Source organism: Pinus tabuliformis, chromosome 4_1 (genome assembly GCF_031772625.1).
Source record: "Pinus tabuliformis cultivar Carrire ecotype Pingquan chromosome 4_1, CPIR1, whole genome shotgun sequence".
Taxonomy (NCBI): domain Eukaryota; kingdom Viridiplantae; phylum Streptophyta; class Pinopsida; order Pinales; family Pinaceae; genus Pinus; species Pinus tabuliformis.
Window position 1 is genome coordinate 679,686,440 of NC_142303.1, and position 18,463 is coordinate 679,704,902.

At 38.4% G+C, this 18,463-nt stretch overlaps 2 protein-coding genes and 1 pseudogene across 3 annotated transcripts in view; all 3 read left to right on the forward strand.

The window, feature by feature from the left end:
* The window catches only part of LOC149177923 (replication factor C subunit 3-like), a 115,642-nt gene extending 97,796 nt beyond the window's left edge, over positions 1 to 17,846 (forward strand). For both annotated transcript variants that reach the window (XM_089423485.1, XM_089423486.1), the window contains exon 7: positions 17,186 to 17,846. In XM_089423485.1, coding sequence (XP_089279611.1) covers positions 17,186 to 17,285 — 100 coding nt within the window. In that variant the 3' untranslated portion in view covers positions 17,286 to 17,846. The remainder of the gene's footprint in view (positions 1 to 17,185) is intronic.
* LOC149177924 (uncharacterized) lies at positions 117 to 1,356 on the forward strand. The gene is made up of 2 exons (XM_089423875.1): positions 117 to 367; positions 506 to 1,356. The coding sequence occupies exons 1-2, from the start codon at positions 117 to 119 to the stop codon at positions 1,344 to 1,346; spliced, it is 1,092 nt and encodes a 363-aa protein (XP_089280001.1). The 3' UTR covers positions 1,347 to 1,356.
* Positions 1,440 to 2,411, forward strand: LOC149177925 (presenilin-like protein At2g29900; annotated as a pseudogene).
* Positions 17,847 to 18,463: the final 617 nt, after the last annotated feature.

The following is an 18,463-nucleotide window of genomic DNA, read 5'->3' on the forward strand; positions in this document are numbered from 1 at the left end:
GCTAATGACAAGTAGGGTCGTTCGGGTGCCTTTTAAAGAACAGGGTTTCAGTTACGCAGAAAGCAGGGGGAGAGTACAATCGAAGTGGAGTATTACCTAGTGTTCTTGAACCATCTATGGGTGGGGACAAAATTCCTCCAAATGGCAGTCGACCATTTCTGAACCTGCAAAATGTACAGATTGATACGGAATCTAATTGGCCAGCAACTGCAGTCAAGAACGCTTTATCTGAAATTCGTATTCACCGTCGGAATCTTGACAAAGTTGATCATGGTTTTGTGACCTTCAGAAATCCAGCTATTTTTTCCCAAGACCTCCATCGAAAAATTAACGGCAGAAGCGTCCTATGCGAAGGTTTCTCCATACGGTAGGTTAACGCATGCCCTATACTCTCTCTTTGTTGCTTTTAACCATTGATTGTTTCATAAAAATGATAGCAGCTGACAGTTCAAAATGAATCTTCTTTGCCCTTTAATTATTGCGTTCATGGTTCTTGGATATACAGTGAATATGTTGCAAAAGTTAGAAGTGTGGACATAAGGAAATGTTGGCCATTGTCTGAAAGCCTACTCGAGGACAGTCTAAGAGAAGGGCAAAAGCCTCCGCTTCCACCTTTAGTTAGGCCTAATTACAGATGGTGGTCATGCCATCTGTGCCTGGAAATGTTTGGGGAACATAAGCACTTTGGGGCCTCCTTTGACAGGTTCAATTCTCTCAGCATTAAGGAGCCAGAAAATAATTCCAAAAATTTCGACCACATCAAAGAACAACAGCTAACAGTTTCTTTTGATACAGAAACTGGTCCGGGGTTTCCTCAGGACTTGGATGAGCCGATTAGGAAACTAAGAACAGTGAAACTTTCAGGACAGGACTTCAATATTTCTAAAAGCGAAGACGGTATTAAAAATATTGAATTAGACAACCAAACCCGGGCAAAGAAGTCCGCCTTTGATTTAATTGAAAGGGAAGGTGGTTTTCCGAATGTTGTAGAAAATGGAAAGGAAAAGGCTAAGGCAATGAGAGGCCCAGGTAAGGCAGTAGATCAGGCGGGAACACAGTCAGCCTCATTGGAGTGTAAGGGACGCAAAATTAATAACCTGGATTCAGAAATAACCAAAATTGACTCCTGTAGACATACTAACCCTTGTATTTGTAGCTGTTGTCACAGTGGTCACGTTCTTGTTGGTATGCCTTTTCATTTACAAATGCACGAAGTTTCTTTGTTTTTACATGGGTTTTGCAGCATTCGTTGTGTTGGGTTATATGGGTGGGGGCGTGGCCGTGCTTCTGGTGCAAGCTTTCTCTATACCCATTCACTGCTTTACTTTTGGGGTTGTGCTTTTTAATTTTGCTGTTGTGGGGTGTTTTTTGTTTCCCTGTGCAAAGTGCCCATAATTTTCACCCAGGGTTACTTGGTACTCATAGGCATGCTTGTTGCAATGGCAGTATATGATGTTATTGCTGTTCTCATCCCTGGTGGCCCTCTCAAAATTTTGGTAGAGCTCGCTATTTCAAGAGATGAGGAAATCCCTACTTTGATTTATGAGGCTCGCCCTGTTACGAGAAAACCCCACATCGCTGTCCCCGAGCGTGAAAATGAAAATGTGCTTCTTCCTCGCAGTCGCCCTCTAGCTACTGAAAATGAAGAAGAAGAAGAAGCTTTGATAAACCCTTCCCTTCCTCCATCCGTGCAAAGATTAGAAAAAGCCCTCCCGCAACAACAGATGGGAAACATTTGGAAGAAACCAACAAGTTCAGGTTCGAGATCTGCATTATTGAAATCCTTGAATTTAGGATGCGATGAGAGCACTGCCTCTGCTTTTGCATTGCTACCTCATGAGGATTCTATTCAGGGTTTCAAAATAGCTGTCACAGAGGAGGAAGAGGCGGAGGGGAGTTGTGTTCAAGGAGACACAGAGACACCAGCAGAAGAGGAATCAGTTCCCCTCGTAAATCACCAGGTGAGGACTCCTTCTTCCACATATGTGAATCAACAAGTGGGTTCTTTGCCATTGCCTTCTACACTACAAGGATTATTGACCCAAACTGATAGTGATAGTGAGGGGAGGCCGCACCCAAATGGGATTGAAGATTCTACACACACAGATACATACCAACGGGATGGGATTGGGCTTTCTGCATCTGGTGCAATTAAACTGGGATTGGGTGACTTCATATTCTACATCGTATTGGTTGGAAGGGTAGCTATGTATGATTACATGACAGTTTACACATGCTACCTTGCCATAATAGCAGGCCTCGGTGTAACATTGATTCTGTTGGCCTTCTGTCAGAAGGCTTTGCCTGCTTTCCCTGTTTGAATTTCTTTGGGTGTAATTTTTTATTTCTTAACTCGTCTTGTAATGGAAGCTTTCGTGGTTCAGATCACGACTCACCTTTTTCTTTTTTGATATTAGAGCAGAATAACTCCAATCCCCAAAGTTGCACTTAGCTTGAATACCCTTAAATAGACTGCTGGATATCGTGAGGCCACAAATCAACTCAGCTTTGACAAGGGAAGCCAAATTTTCTTTGTTGTAAACTGATAAATTCAACGCAAATAGCATTGATTATGTTGTATTCTATTCTTATCATTTCCTTCGGCAAAGCAATATACTCTGTAATTTGATTTTGTATTTGAAATTTACTGCAAGAGGAAATCTATGGAAATTTGAAAACAATATTCTGATTATTTTATCAAACGACAAAGAGCGTTTAGAAAGATAATTGCACAATGATCTAGTCCAAGAAAACAAGGTTTTCCACAAACCAATTAACTCTTATAGAAAAATTCAACAATTCCAATTTAATAATCTTATCGGCCTCTCTTTGTACCTTTTGGGACAATTGCTAGTATTATATATTATTATTATTATTATTATTATTATATATATATATACCTAGTATAATATATTTTAGTTTAATATATAGTTAATTTTTTTTTTTCTAAATAAGTCTAAAATCTATTACTGTAACAAAATGAGACAAGGAGGCTCTGGCCTCTGTAGTTCAGAGCCAAGGTTCATGGAATAATGCAGAAAAAACCAAAATTAAGACTACCCAAAAGTGGGAAACCAGTCGAAGAGGCGGAGGGGAGTTGTGTTCAAGGAGACACAGAGACACCAGCAGAAGAGGAATCAGTTCCCCTCGTAAATCACCAGGTGAGGACTCCTTCTTCCACATATGTGAATCAACAAGTGGGTTCTTTGCCATTGCCTTCTACACTACAAGGATTATTGACCCAAACTGATAGTGATAGTGAGGGGAGGTTGCACCCAAATGGGATTGAAGATTTTACACACACAGATACATACCAACGGGATGGGATTGGGCTTTCTGCATCTGGTGCAATTAAACTGGGATTGGGTGACTTCATATTCTACAGCGTATTGGTTGGAAGGGCAGCTATGTATGATTACATGACAGTTTACACATGCTACCTTGCCATAATAGCAGGCCTCGGTGTAACATTGATTCTGTTGGCCTTCTGTCAGAAGGCTTTGCCTGCTTTCCCTGTTTGAATTTCTTTGGGTGTAATTTTTTATTTCTTAACTCGTCTTGTAATGGAAGCTTTCGTGGTTCAGATCACGACTCACCTTTTTCTTTTTTGATATTAGAGCAGAATAACTCCAATCCCCAAAGTTGCACTTAGCTTGAATACCCTTAAATAGACTGCTGGATATCGTGAGGCCACAAATCAACTCAGCTCTGACAAGGGAAGCCAAATTTTCTTTGTTGTAAACTGATAAATTCAGCACAAATAGCATTGATTATGTTGTATTCTATTCTTATCATTTCCTTCGGCAAAGCAATATACTCTGTAATTTGATTTTGTATTTGAAATTTACTGCAAGAGGAAATATATGGAAATTTGAAAACAATATTCTGATTATTTTATCAAACGACAAAGAGCGTTTAGAAAGATAATTGCACAATGATCTACTCCAAGAAAACAAGGTTTTCCACAAACCAATTAACTCTTATAGAAAAATTCAACAATTCCAATTTAATAATATTATCGGCCTCTCTTTGTACCTTTTGGGACAATTGCTAGTATATCCTCATATGAAAGATGAGGTGGTTGACAAAAAATGGGGGAACACTGATTGGAAGTTCCTGGAAAAGAAATTTGTGAAGAAAGAAAGGAAGAGATCATGAAATATGCAACTATGGAAAAGGCAATCAACATCCAAGGACCCAAATATTTGACTATGATATCTTCATGAAAGATATGAAGACCCTGATGAAGAAAGAGACCCTTGACAGTATATATACTTTGGAGATGTGTCAATATGTATGCAGGATATTTATGCAAACAAAAAGATGTCATGATGAAAGACTATCTTAAAGGTAATTTTGACTTAATGATCATCTCTTATTCTTTTAACAATTTCTGGATGGGCTTATGCAGGGTTGTTAAGGGAAAGAACTATGGAAGTCTTCTAGAACAGATGCTCATGTGGCAGGTGAAAGGTCCTTAAGGAAACATGGTGATGGCAGCAAGGCATGAAGGAAGGCCAGATATGGACTAATGAATTAGTTTCCAATGAAAGGAATAATGACATGACTGACATGACTTATGGATGAAAGTGATGGATGGTCTTATGCCCTACGAAGAGGTCCCACAACATGTAGACTCTATGACAAAGAAGAAATTCATGACATTGAAGGAAGGAGTTCTACAAGTAGTTGTTTATCCCACAATCTCCATCGAGAAAGTCGCTGGAAACAAGTCCCTGGTAAAAGGGGAGCTTGGGCAAGTCCCAGATTAAGAGGGAGCTTGGGTACATTGCTTTTATAGGAATGGGTATGTCCTCCCTAAATTGAGAGGGAGAGATAGACACATCATTCTTGTCTTCGCTTGGGAAGATAGAATGGAGGATTGGGTAAGCATCTGGCATCCAATACTCTTTGAGGATTTGGTAGGGAATCCAAGATAAGAGTAGTCGTAGAGGACCGATATTCTTTGAGGACTAGGAATTCAAGATAAGAATAGTCTTGGTGGAACATACTCTGAGAGAACCCAGGTAGGGTATGTTCTGAGAGAGACAATCATGAGGGTGTCTATAAATCATTGGTCTCGCCAACATTGTGCTCTGATCGTGTGAAGAGATAGAGCTATTAGTCAAGGCCTTGCTATGTAACAATGCTGGATGATATGATGCTAAACAGATGGGCTACCAATCCGACTCTTCTTATGAGATTCTTCAAATTAAGAAAGTCGAAGTACTTTGTATGAATTATGAATAACTCCCTAGTTAAGAGGGAGTGTTGAAATATGTAACTATGTTCGGTCTTCATAATGACATGTGTGATCATGATTTTATGTAATTGATGTAAAGAAAAAAATAAAATTATTTTGTCATATTTGAGTCATGGGTTTCATGCTCAAGGATTTTTATTTTATTTTATAAATGAAGCTCCCATTGAGATCTATTATGATTGGTCATCAAGTCATAAAGTCTATTGAGTCAATGTCAAGTATTGAAGAGCATTTGGGCATGTTACACATTGTAAAAGGAGAAGATATTTGTGTCACGAACCCTCCAAGACCTTTTCACAAGCACTCCCTCATGTCGGCCTTCAAAAGAGATGAAGATTATTCTAGACAAGAATGTCGGCTCTGTCACAAGGTGAAGTCGACTTATTTTGATGAACAATCCACTATATATAATGAGGAGTCTACCTCCATTAGCACACCATTCGATCAAGCATAAAAGGATAGAAAAGAAGTGCGGAAATCACAAGAGAAGAGGCTAATCTCCAAGCAAAGGAAGGATGATCATAACTGAGCTAATTCTGATATGTTTTTGGGTTAATATACTCCACACGTGTGAGAAGAATTAGTGTTATCTACTGCAAAAGGAGCCAATATATTATAGTCATACTAGAAGGTCAGATTAAGGGAGAAAATCAAGTTGGTTCTCAAGCTGAATTGCAAGAGGAGTCTCCACCTAAAGCTAAGGGAATTAAGGGACAAATCTCTCACACACACTGCAACTAGGGTTTTTGAAGAGGCCAAGAGTTGCAGGTCTGATCCAAGAGTTCGAAATTGGAAGGGTTGTTGAGATCCAAAAGAAGGCAAGTCAGTTTGACTAGTGTTGACTTGGGAAAAAAGAACTAGTAGTGAAGAAGGGTCTTTTGTCTTGGTCTTGGAGAGGTTGTCGTGTCAAGGGTCTTGGTCTTGGGATTCGTTGTAGTTTCTATAAGAAGAATTTGTTTGGGTTTCCCTCTCAAGTTGGAGAGGTTTTGGCCCTGGCTGATTGTCTATATTTTGTGTTTCTTGTCCCATTGTTGCTTATGGTTTGGTAGCTGTTTGATGAAAACGAACACTATAATAATATAAAGAAAAGGATAACCTGATCTAAAGAAGTAAAAAATATTCACAAATAGTTATCATTGCTAGAGAAATCACTCCATTCCCATGCCCTAGATTTCTCGACAGACAAAGCATTCACTCTAACTGCAGTAAGGGTTATTGGCATTCATTGTATCATCAACAAGTACTTTTGTCACTTGGTTGTCAGTTCATTGAGATAAGGGTGTCAAGATCTGAAAGGATTATTGTAAGTGGGTCATTATCCCTGGTACGAGAGCCCACATTAAATTGTAGAAGTTGATTTATTGTAAGTGGACCATTATCCCTGGTATGGGAGTCCATAGTAGTAAATTCATTATCATTTTCAATGTGGTAGGGTGGTGCTAGGTAGGTTGTTGAAGTCACCTTCAGGTTGGGGCCTGAAAACGCTTTGGGGTGGTAGAGTGGTGCTAGGTAAAGTTGGAGCTTACTAGGGTGTTGGAGCATCCTTTCAACATTTGCTGATAAAACTAGGGCGTTGGAGTGTCCTTCTAGTTGGTGCTGGGGAATTGAATGCTTTTTTAGAGTACTAGGGAGTTGGGGATTCCCTTTTTAGTTGGAATTGAAGCATTTGATGTACTCATAAATCATTAGAGAAGCGTTAGGTGGTTTTTTGCACGGGAGGGGGTTTTCCACCTAAAATTTCTTGTGTCTATTGTTTATTTTTTATGATTTTAATTGATTCTAAAGATTAAATAATGCTCTGAGAAGATTAATAAGTTACAAATTGCTAGGAAACATTGATTCATCCCTGCTCAGTGTTTCCAACAATAATTTCTAGGTGTTGGAATTGTAACTAGGTTCAGTCTTTATAAATTTCATTGTGTCAATATGTATTTTATGTAAAAATAAAAAGAAGAAAAAAATATTATTATTATTTTTATTATCAAAGGATGTTCTTCATGCTTTATATTGGTCGAAAGAAAATTTAGAACGATGTGTTCTTCATGACCCTTGCAAAAGAAATAAATTTCGGAATTTGTCTAAGTCATTTGTCTCACCAAGTTGCCAAGTCAGCTCTCCAAGAGTTGATGTCGGCTTGCTCAGGGACACACCCATTCACTTGTGGAAGAAGACTATATAAAACCTATTCACATCTCTCATTTGAAATACACAACACACATCATCCAAGTCATCTATCTCTGAAGTATAAAAAGTATGAAGAAGGACGAAATACATAAGGAAAAATCTGAGTATCCTCGCTGAAGCAAAAGGAGAAGGCTAAGTAGCAATTTGATGTATATCTTTGAGTCAAGCAACAATTCAATGTTTATATCTGAGGCAAGCAATAGTTCAATAACTATTATCGAGGCATGACAAAATCAATACAAAGAATATCAAAAGTATAGAAGCAGTGTGATGAAGAATATTATCTATGCAATGATGCAAGCCACAAGAAGGACATTATCTCTGTTGATGTGAGCCACAAGGAGACTAGTATCTTTGAGTAATGTGAGCTACAGGAAGAATACTATCTTTGTAGGAAAAGAACAGAGATGTGGCAGATTGATTGACTATCTTGTAGACAAAACATGACAGATTTTGGAGGGTTGACTTGGCACTTGGATCGCTGATTAGTTTGACTTGAATTTCTCTTGTTGACTAAGAATCTATAAGGAAAGACTTGATTGGTTTTCCCCTTAGGTTTTTCCCTGGATTCTAACCTAATCACTGGTGTCTCTTGTCTTTTTGTGCATTGCATTTGTATAATTGCTTGATGATCTAATGAATGAAGTAGATACTAATGGAAAACATATATAATTAGTCACAAGTAATTATCATGACAAGAAATTCTAGCTGTCAAACAAATTTCAACACTAGGATGCAATGAGTGGCAGAGAAAAGATTCCATACAGGGAACAATTGTGGGGTCACTATGTTCAAGAGGAGATTCGATGGCAAGCTAGATCTGTAGGTCATGTAAAGCATGCAAATGAGGAGAACTTTGCCCTAGTTGGAAAAGGGGGCAAGGCCAAGAGCATGACGAGCGTACGAGGGGCCAAGTCTAGCTCCAAAGGGAAGAAAGAGAAGAAACATCTCAACTAGATAAAATGATTCCAGTGCCATCAGTTTGGACATTACGCCACCAAGTGTCTTTAGAGGAAGAAGGGGTCCAAGAAGGACCGAGTGGCAACTTTGACAAAGGTGGACGAGTTTAGCTCCAAATTTGAGGAAGAGTTCTCGCTTATATCTTGCATGGCAAGCTCAGTAGCCAAGAACATATGGTTCATTGATAGTGGAGCTTCCAACCATATGACTGAGAATGAGGAATATTTCAGCCAATTGTTGGAGAAAGACATGCAGTTTCACATTGAGCTAGGAGATGATGGTAGGTACTTGACCAAGGGCATGGGTATTGTCAGATTTGAGAGGGAGTATGGTAACCCTCTTCATCTCAAGGATGTCCTCTATGTTCCAGGCCTTAAGAAGAACCATTTTTGTTTTTGTTTTTTTTTTAATTTTCAGTTTCGGCCCTAGAGGATAAAGGGTTTTGAGGTTATCTTCAACAGAGGAAAGACCTTCCTCAAGACCTTAAATTCTAGAGCCTTGAAATAGATTGGAGTGAGGGTGAAGAACCACTATAGGCTATAGTTTGAGGCAACCACAACCTTGAGTAGTAGAGTGGGTCATGACTAGGGCCGAGACCTTTGGGACCTATGGCAAGGCATATGGGCCATTTACATCGTGGAGCATTGAAAATCCTCAGGGAGATAGCCATAGGTTTTCCATAGTGCAATACAAACCAACATGAAGTGTGCAAGGGTTGAGATCGTATAGGGTAGAAAAGAAATTGATCTTACACGTAAAGAAAAGTTTCGTATGATAACACAACTAGAGATCAAGTTTTGTATGATAACACAACTAGAGATTGAGCAACAAAGATATATATATATATATATATATATATATATATATATATAGCCATATCAGGTCTGTGTTGTTAGAGGGTAGCCATATCAGGTCTGTGTTGTCAGAGGGAAAAGGATGAGTTTTAAACGTTAATTAAATAACATAAATGTTAAATCTTTTTTAAGGGGGGTCAACAACCTTGAGTGGGATGTCATACCCACATAGCAACTAGCTTCCATGGCCAGCAACCCACCAGAGTGCAAAGCCAACAACATAGAGAAAACCTAGCCTGCAAACTTCACATGGCCGCTATAGAATAGACGATTGACAGAGCTCTAAGGAGTGCAAGTCGAGAGAAAATGACAGCAGATTCCGCTGAGGAAACTGGTGGCGCATGGAGAAGAGAGGCTGAGCGCAAGTGCAAGTAGTCAGGGCTATCGAGAGGGTAGCAGATCTCGACAATGATGACAACAACCAACCACTAGATAGAGGGCTGGTTGGTGTGTAGACAAAAGAAGGATAGGGCTTGATAGGCTGCAACAACATAGGCATTCAATCGCTAGTAGTGCTATCCATACCTACACGAGAATAGTCATCATGCAAGAACGTCATACAAGCTGTAAAGGATTGCTGTGGGTAGAAGGGCAAATTCTAGACGATGGTTGACAAGCCATGGTCAGATTTGGTGAAGTGGATAACATGCAGTGGAACGACTACTAGATTTGGTTGAGACACCAATGTTGTTGAACAACAAGATGCAAATAGGGTTGTGTGAGCAGTTGTTGGGAGTGGGTTGTGGAAGACAAATCCATAGGCAAGATGACAGAGGTGTGATCAAGACCCAAAGTGATTGGTGGAGGTCAACCCATAGAAGGAGAGAAGGAGAGGGAGATTGTACCAATCAATGTGTGACAACTAGAATTGTTTCAGATGATTTTTTGATTTTTAGATGGCAACATTTAGTCTGAGGTTCAAGGACAAGTTGGAGGGTGTTTATATGAAGTGACAAAACTTAAGAGTGTTTGTGCTTTTAATATAAAATACACAAATGTATTTGTAAATAATATTTTATTAATAAGATGAATGTTCAAGTATGATTGAATGTTACAATGAGGGCCTGCTTATGTACCTAGGCAGGTGCCCTTTCATGAATGGTCATGTCCATTAAGACATGCCTCTTCATTAACTAATCATTAATTAACTATAATTATGATTTACTATTCTTTTATTTATATTTATTCTATTTTTATATAAATTATATTTGTAGCATTGCCTCGCTCTTCAAAAAGCTTTGTCCTCAAAGCTTAATCGCTAATAATTTCTTCCTTTTATTTATATTTATGACTAATAGTCACCATAAGGATTTGTACGGTTGTGTCCCTAGTGACAACTGCGTTCAAATGTATGATATGGTTATGACAAATGTGTTTAGCATGGTTAGTCTGTTCCATATGGAATAATTTATAGATAGTAGACTCCAATTGAAAATCATTGTCAACATTTTTTTTTAAACGAGCCTTGCATCAATCAAATACCGATATTTCCTTCTGTACTTTCGACCAAGTAACAAATCTTCACAATATGCCTGTCATCTCTGTTGATTGATACAATAAATCCTTTTAACTGTAGTCAAGCCTTCTTTTGGACCTTCGTTATGATCACTCGCCTCATCCTTGGCATAATTTGAAGAATTTTTGTAGTGGAAACGATCGGGTACTGGCACTGGTTGTGTTGAACTTATGTTCTTCAAAAACTCACTGCAAATCTCATAACATAAAACCCACAATCCTCAGAATTCGGTTGTTGAGGAGACTTTATCTCATGCCATTCGAACTCATTTGGTTCTATGTGGGCCTTCTTAGCAACAAATTTTGCTATGGCATATTTATGACATTTTATTATCCCAACGGTTTTAACCGAGTTGAAGTGCAATACACATGGAGTTTTGTAATGGACACCAGGAAATTCTACATCCATTTGGTTTCCAAACCCACGTACGATTGCCAGAGCCCAGTGGTTCCCATATAGTAGAGGAATTATATTGAAATCAACTTCTTTCATTTGGATGTCTAATGTGTCCAACGAAATACAGAGAGGCGTTGCGTCTTTCCAATCATTAAGCTCTTTCATGTTGACGCTTATCATGTATGCAAAACATCGGTGAACACGCTCTTGGATTTCTCTTGGAAATTGGCTCAGATGATAATGAATTTAAGTATTGATATGCTGTCCCGTAGACATGAAGGATATATTCTTCTCTAGATCTTTAATCTCCTCCATTGACAGAGCAACCGTGACCTCGTTGTTGTTGTTTTTGAATCGTAAATATCTGACAATGTCATCCCCATCACCTGTAACATCTGACATGAAATCCTAAAACTTTCTTTCTACCTCATCCTCTTGTCCCTTGAAAGGACTGGAATTCTCTTCATGAACAAATTGTCGGGTGTTGACTGTGGTGATAGCAGAAACTTGAGGATTGTAAATCATAAATTCTCTGCAGAATTGTTTATATAAATTCTTCTCTTCGCCCTCAAATAATTTTTCATAATCCCTATCCTCACTGTCATATAATCCTGTAAGGTATTCAAAGCCTCGGTCGCATAAATACTTATTTTACACAGCTTCATGAGATACAACGACCTCCACAGATCTATATTCATCTGCAAAATCATATTCGTCACCAATTTCTTGATCTCCCAGTGTTTCAACACTTGACTCTTTATACACTGGAGCTTCTGGAGATTCAATGACCTCTACAAATTTGTATACATCTGGATAAACACACTCATCCTCACCATTCTCTTCATCTTCTTTCTCTCTCCTGCTGGAGCTGGTGGCATCTTCCAATGTGTCAGCATTGGAATCCTTTGAATCAGAAGAAGCAGAGGATGTAGAATGAGGGACACCTAGACAAATAAGAGAAGAGGGGTGGCGACGTTTCTGAGAACTTGAGGAATCACGAGATTGAAAACTTGCTAATTCGTTCACATTTCTTTTTGTGGATTCATGTGGGTTTTCCATCACAATGACGATTGTTTTTTTTTTCTGTAAATAGTCTCTGTAAATTTCTCAAATGAGTAGTCGTGTATCATGCCCGAGTGCCATATAAACACGTTTTGAGTACTTGCAACGTTATACTCGTAGTCTCTAAAGACCACACATTGTTGCATCTGCATTCTAATTTGGGGTTGGGGCTGAATATCGTATATGTTGAAAGGCCTGCTAGTCTCCGTTTTAATCCCTTCAGGTCTGTAATGGTTGTCCAATATGTCTTCCAGGTCGATACGATTGAACAAGGTGCCATGTGGATGCAAACGGACTAGATCATACACAATGTTTGATATATATATATATATATATATATATATATATGACTGCTCACAAACACAAGAGCTGTTGAATTGGAATTTAGCTAAAGACGAAGCTGGATTGTCCTCCTGCTTTAGATTTTCCTTCACATTTTGGATATTGGGATAAGTTGCAGTGGAAGAAGCTGCTTGTTTTACAACTGTACCATGGTTACACTTTGGCAGCAGTGGCAATGACGACTGCTGTACCACTTGCTTGTCTTAGACTTTCATTTAACTTCCTCCTTCTTCTTGTATTAATAACCGCTCTGCAATCTCCAACATTGGAAACCACTAACTTACCACATATAATGAGAGCAGTGACACAAGGAGTACTGCCGAAAACACCCTGTTTCAAAAACTCGTCATCTGTTCTCAAGTACTCGACTTTCACAGCCTCCTCAAGATTCTTCTGGTCTAGAAGATTATTTTTATTAATAATGTCAATCCCATAGTCATAGTCATCTTCATCATATGTTGTTTGTAATTTATCTTTCGTTGCCCAAGCAAAGCGTTGACAATATTGTTTCCAATATTTTCAGCAACAAAATCTGCAGCTTTGCGACCACCATGAACATCAAATTTAAAAAAGGAGACATCCTTTGCCTCATCCTCAAACTCCAAATTGTTGGAGGAATCATCAGAATTGTCATTATTAGTTGGATGAAGAACCTTTGGGGTTAATGAAAGAGGAAAGGGCTTTATTAAGGGGGCTCCCAATAGGGTGGAAGGAGAAAACAATATGGAAGGAGACCTCAATGGGCTTGGAGTTGGAAGAGAAACTGATAGTGAAGAAGTGTGGAGTTGAAGGATGGAGTTGAAATACACAGTAAGATTGAAGGTGATTTTGATGGAGTGGATGTAGAGTAATATTGAATTAGAAGACTTGATTGGAGTTGATGAAGAGGACAACATTAGCTTTTCAAGTGTATAGGTGACTTCATCTGTGGGCAATGTAGGAGTAGAAGGCATTGTGATTGTAAATAATTAAGATTTATTGACACTTTGATTCTGATTGTGATCGTGATTAGGGCACGCTTCTCTAATTTCTTGAGACATAGAATTAATTTTATCATGTTCTTCAATAGTTTCTCCTAAGCTTGGAATGTCATCTTTATCATTATCACAATCCATAATTGGCATAACCTCTTCATGATCTTCTGCAAAATGTAGTGATTCTTCATGAATAATTTCTGTAGATTCATTTTTTTCCTCCCTGCTTTCATCCTCAACTGTGATATACCCACTTCAATTATCATTCTCATTCATGTCAATGTTCTTTCCCTTTAGACATGCTGAATGTTCTACAAATGACTTTTTTAATTCCTGAAACGATTCTCGAATTTCACTTAATTGCTTAATGATTCCAGGACATAATCTAATGGCATATTGTGCAGCGGATAACATCCAAAGGCTCGCATGGCTCTGATACCACTGAAGCGACAAAACTTAAGAGTGTTTGTGATTTTAATATAAAATACATAAATGTATTTGTAAATAATATTTTATTAATAGGATGAATGTACAAGTATGATTGAATGTTACAATGAGGGTCTGCTTATATACCTAGGCAGGTGCTCTTTCATGAATGGTCATGTCCATTAAGACATGCCTCTTCATTAACTAATCATTAATTAACTATAATTATGATTTACTATTTTTTTATTTATATTTATTCTATTGTTATATAAATTATATTTGTAACATTATAATTTCAATCCATAGAAGGAGAGAATAGTGTTGGTTCTCGTGGAGAGCAACGTATGAGATTTTGTAAAAGCTCAAGCTACACCTCCTACATATGCTACAACTTCGGCTACGCATAATTTGAAATATGTGAAAGGTATACATATCATTGTGGATGCTATGAAGGTTCATGTGATCCTTCACATTTCAAGAAAGAATAGTGCCCATGAGTTGTGGACTGCGTGGACGAGTCTATATCAGAGTGATTATTGGAATAAAAAATTGGTGTTGAGGGAAAGGCAAAGAAACACCAAGATGACTGAATTAGACACAGTGGCATCATACCCCATCAGTATTCAACAAGTTAAAGATGAGCTTGGAGTCGTTCAGGTAGTTGTGTTATATGAGGAGCTTGTAAGGGTAGCCTTGAGCGGGTTCACAAAACCATGGGTTACCTTTCTGATAGACGCTCTAATATGAGAGACTATCAAATTGGAGTAGACCATGGGATGACTTCGCTTATAAGGAAATCTCGTAGAAATCGTCATCTTGAGGATAGAAAAAGGGTGGGGATGATGAGAATCTTGCTCTTGCTAGTCGAACTATGAGGAACAAAGGTTTGAGCAGCATGGGTGAGGAGTCAACCTCACAATCCAAGAAGGACTTGACTAAGGTCAAGTGGTTTTCTTGTCATAAGAAGTGACGCTATGCCTCACAATGTTTAAAGAGGAATAAGGGTGGAAAGGGCACACAATCAACTGTAGTTGCGACAGAGAAGCGTAGTAGGAGTTTGCTAGTAAGTTTGAAATTGAGTTCACACTTGCTTCCTACCTTTGCTTAGACACATTGCCAGTGGGTGTGTGGCTACTAGACAATGGAGCCACATGGCATATGATATGGGCACATGAGCTATTTGACAACATGATTGAGTGGGACTCATAATTGCATGTAGAGTTTGGTGTTGATTCCAAACATGCAGTGAAGGGGGTTGGAACAATGATATTCCAGCTTGAGTAAGGAGGCAAATTGGAGGTGAACACGCTGTGGATGCTAGGATTTAGGTGGAGTTTGCTCTTAGTTTCTATGATAGAGAAGGGATTTTGTGTAGTGTTTCAGGACAGACAAGCACTAGTTAGACACATGGGATCTAACTTTGATTAGGGCCACATCATAGGAGTTAATGAGAGCAATCTGTATAGGCCAAAGGGCTAGCCTATTTGAGCAATGGCATGAAGTAAAACAATGACAAAGAACAAGGAGCATGTAGTTTTGAAGGTTGAGTCGGCTCAGAGGGATTTAGTCTTAAGGTTTAGGTGGGGAGGAGCAGTCAATAGATTCCTCCAAGTTTGTCAAGGTCTCTTGGTATGAAATGACCTTACAAGATGTCCAAGAGCAAGAGTCTTCTAGGAACGAAACCAAGGGGAGTAGGGCTTCGAGGATGTTTTCAGACCACATGGCAAGGAAGGCTTCTAGTTTTGAGGGAGTAGCCAAGGTCGCAAATGTAGTTCCAGGATCAAAGCTAGCTCTAGGGGATAGAAATACCTCCCTTGTTGAGGGAGTGTTGATGTTTGTAGCTTGGGCAGGTACTTCTATACAAGCCTTCGGCATGTAAGAAGTTGTCTACAGTGTCTCCTTAGGATACTTGCTGAAGTGTTAGCAAGTTGCTTTTGTAACTTAGTCCAAGTCTAACTTTTAGGAAAAACACATAATTAATTATGTTGGCTAATTTAGCTAATGTAAACTTAGGAAAAGTAAATTAAATTACTTTAATGATTATGTTTTAATCTCAACCCTTGATCTCAAGTGAGCTGAGATCTAATCTCGGCTGTCAATCACTTTGGAGATTAGGGTTAGGGATTTCACTGAATGTAAAATTATAAAACAAGGCTAAGAGAGGAGAAGGCACACCATACAACAACACAAGACATTGAGAGAGTTGCTTAGTGAGGAGTGGGATACTCTAGTGTGTCGAGTTCGAGGAGGTGCAGAAGGGAAACTTGGAGGTCTAGATCAGCCAAGGGGATCGAGAAATTTTGTATCTGTAATCTTTCTCAGTTGGGCCATTATCCTAGGACAAGAGCCCAAGAAAGTTTTGAATATTAATGAAGAAACATTGATTGGGCAGAATCTGTTTTGTATCATTGTGATTGAGTTTGGTTTTGTGAAATTTGCTTCCACCAATTAAGTTAAGAACTTAGCTTTGCTTTCATTCAGTAGATCTGCAATTTGCTAGGTTAATGAATTGCGGGTGCTAGTTTCCCAGAAAAATTAACAGAAATCCCTTTTATTTTCCAAGGTCAAGCTTTAAATTTGGATTTGTTTAACCTTTGTAAAGTTATATCCATCAGAAAATACTTGTCCTAATTTGGCACTGCATTTATATTCCTCTATCCTTAAAGAATCTTTATTAAATCCTGTGTTTATTATGTTGTTTAATCTGCCTTTAAACCACATCTACATGTATGATGTAAACTTTGAATTGTTTATCATGACAATGTCTTGTCATCTTGAATAGTTCTTGCTGTGCTGTTTCTGTCTCAATAAGGTGTGCTTTGCAGCTCCGTGAGATTTGTTGCCAAAACAAAGCATTTTTTTAACCTTTTTTGATTTGCGCAGCAAATGTTACTCTTTTGAAGCCATGTAAAGCTAATTTCTTCCAATTTTTTTACCTTCTTGTCTTTTCTATAGTCAATTAAGATGCAAATGCCAACTTGATTTGATGTTTCTTTAATATTGTATTAAAATATTCTGACATGACCTGCAGTTTCTGTTTCTGTTTATTTCTAACGTGCATTTTTCTTGATTACCTGAGATCCATGTTGATTTTCTTTTGAAGTGTTCCCAAATGTGCTCTGAATGTTTTGTAGTTGAAAATTGATTATCCATTAATCCAAAATTGACACTTTTTTTATTGTGTTGTTTTCCCATTCATGGTTTGCAGGTATAGGTTGGCATTTGGTACAAGTGAGAAACTGCAACTTGGATCTCTTGTCAGTGCTTTTACACATGCTCGCTGTGCATTGGTTGCAGCTGCCAAGTGACTTTTAAAGAATTTCATTTCCAGGTACAGGGCGGGGGAGGGGAGGTATGCAGTAAAGGGGTTTTTTGCGAGTGCTTGTTTCTTTTTCATGGAAATTGTACATTGAAAGTGAAGGGATGAGCAACAAGGAGCAACTCCACACTGATTTTGTGATGTAAAGCAACACCTTGCATTCTTATTGTTGACTATGGATGATGAAGATGAGTACATTTCAGGAATCAATGATACTGGGGTATTTCATGTTGAAATCAACCTGCTACCTTTGTCATGTTAGTTCATGTTAGAATGTGCTCACTATCCTAGGGATATTGAGGTTAAGGGTTTCTATGTATTAGGTATTATTTGAGGCTTATTTATGCCCTTGCAAATTGTGGTATTCATTCTAATCTTTCAATAGCCTGTGTTTTGAACTCCTTGGTAAAACTTGGTGCTTCAGGACTAGGTACTGGCTAGTAAAATACTCTACATCAGCAGCCAATTTGTTGAAGATGCTAGTGTCCTTCTTGTTACTTTTTTCATAATAGTTATTCCCAATGGTAAACAGTCATTTAGTTGGTAGGTTCATGGATGGTAAATGATGGTAGTGTCTTTGCGGTTTTACATTTGGTCTTTGAAGATGCGCTATTTTATAAGTTGTAATGATGCATTATATTTTACCTTGTGTACTGCTTTGATAATATGTGTGCACTCAGATTTTCCTGAATTCCCTTTTGTTCGTGTTAATAATATTAAAGGCTTGGTTGTGTAAAGGGATGTTGCCAATCTGTGAGCAAGGCATATGCACTAAAACTGCGAACCCATTTTGAGGTTGGCTTATTGCAGTGTTTTTATGTTGATACAACATAACAACAGAGTGTTCGTTTCAGAATCACAATTCAAGCATCAAGGTTTGGATGCCATGACTTGAATATCACGTAGGGTGGCTTGATTTAATAGGGTTACCCTTGTGGACATGCCAATACTTATTTGAAGACTTCAAAACCAAATAGATTTTATAGGCCATTAGTTCAAACAAATGATGCTCAGTGAGTGTGCACTCTGGAAATATGGTTCATATTTACCATCAGCCATCTAGAGGTGAAGAAATGTCCTACAAGATTTAAAATTCTAAATCCTCATTGTGCACCTAGAGCAAGTTCGTGGTCCTTCACCATGGTTGCCTCGTAGCCCTCAAGAGTG

Excerpts from the sequence above, each read along its gene's own strand:
- LOC149177924 (XM_089423875.1), top strand. The coding sequence starts at position 117 with ATGGGTGGGGACAAAATTCCTCCAAATGGCAGTCGACCATTTCTGAAC. Across the intron at positions 368-505 it reads TGCGAAGGTTTCTCCATACG|TGAATATGTTGCAAAAGTTA; the intron begins GTAGGTTAACGC and ends TTGGATATACAG.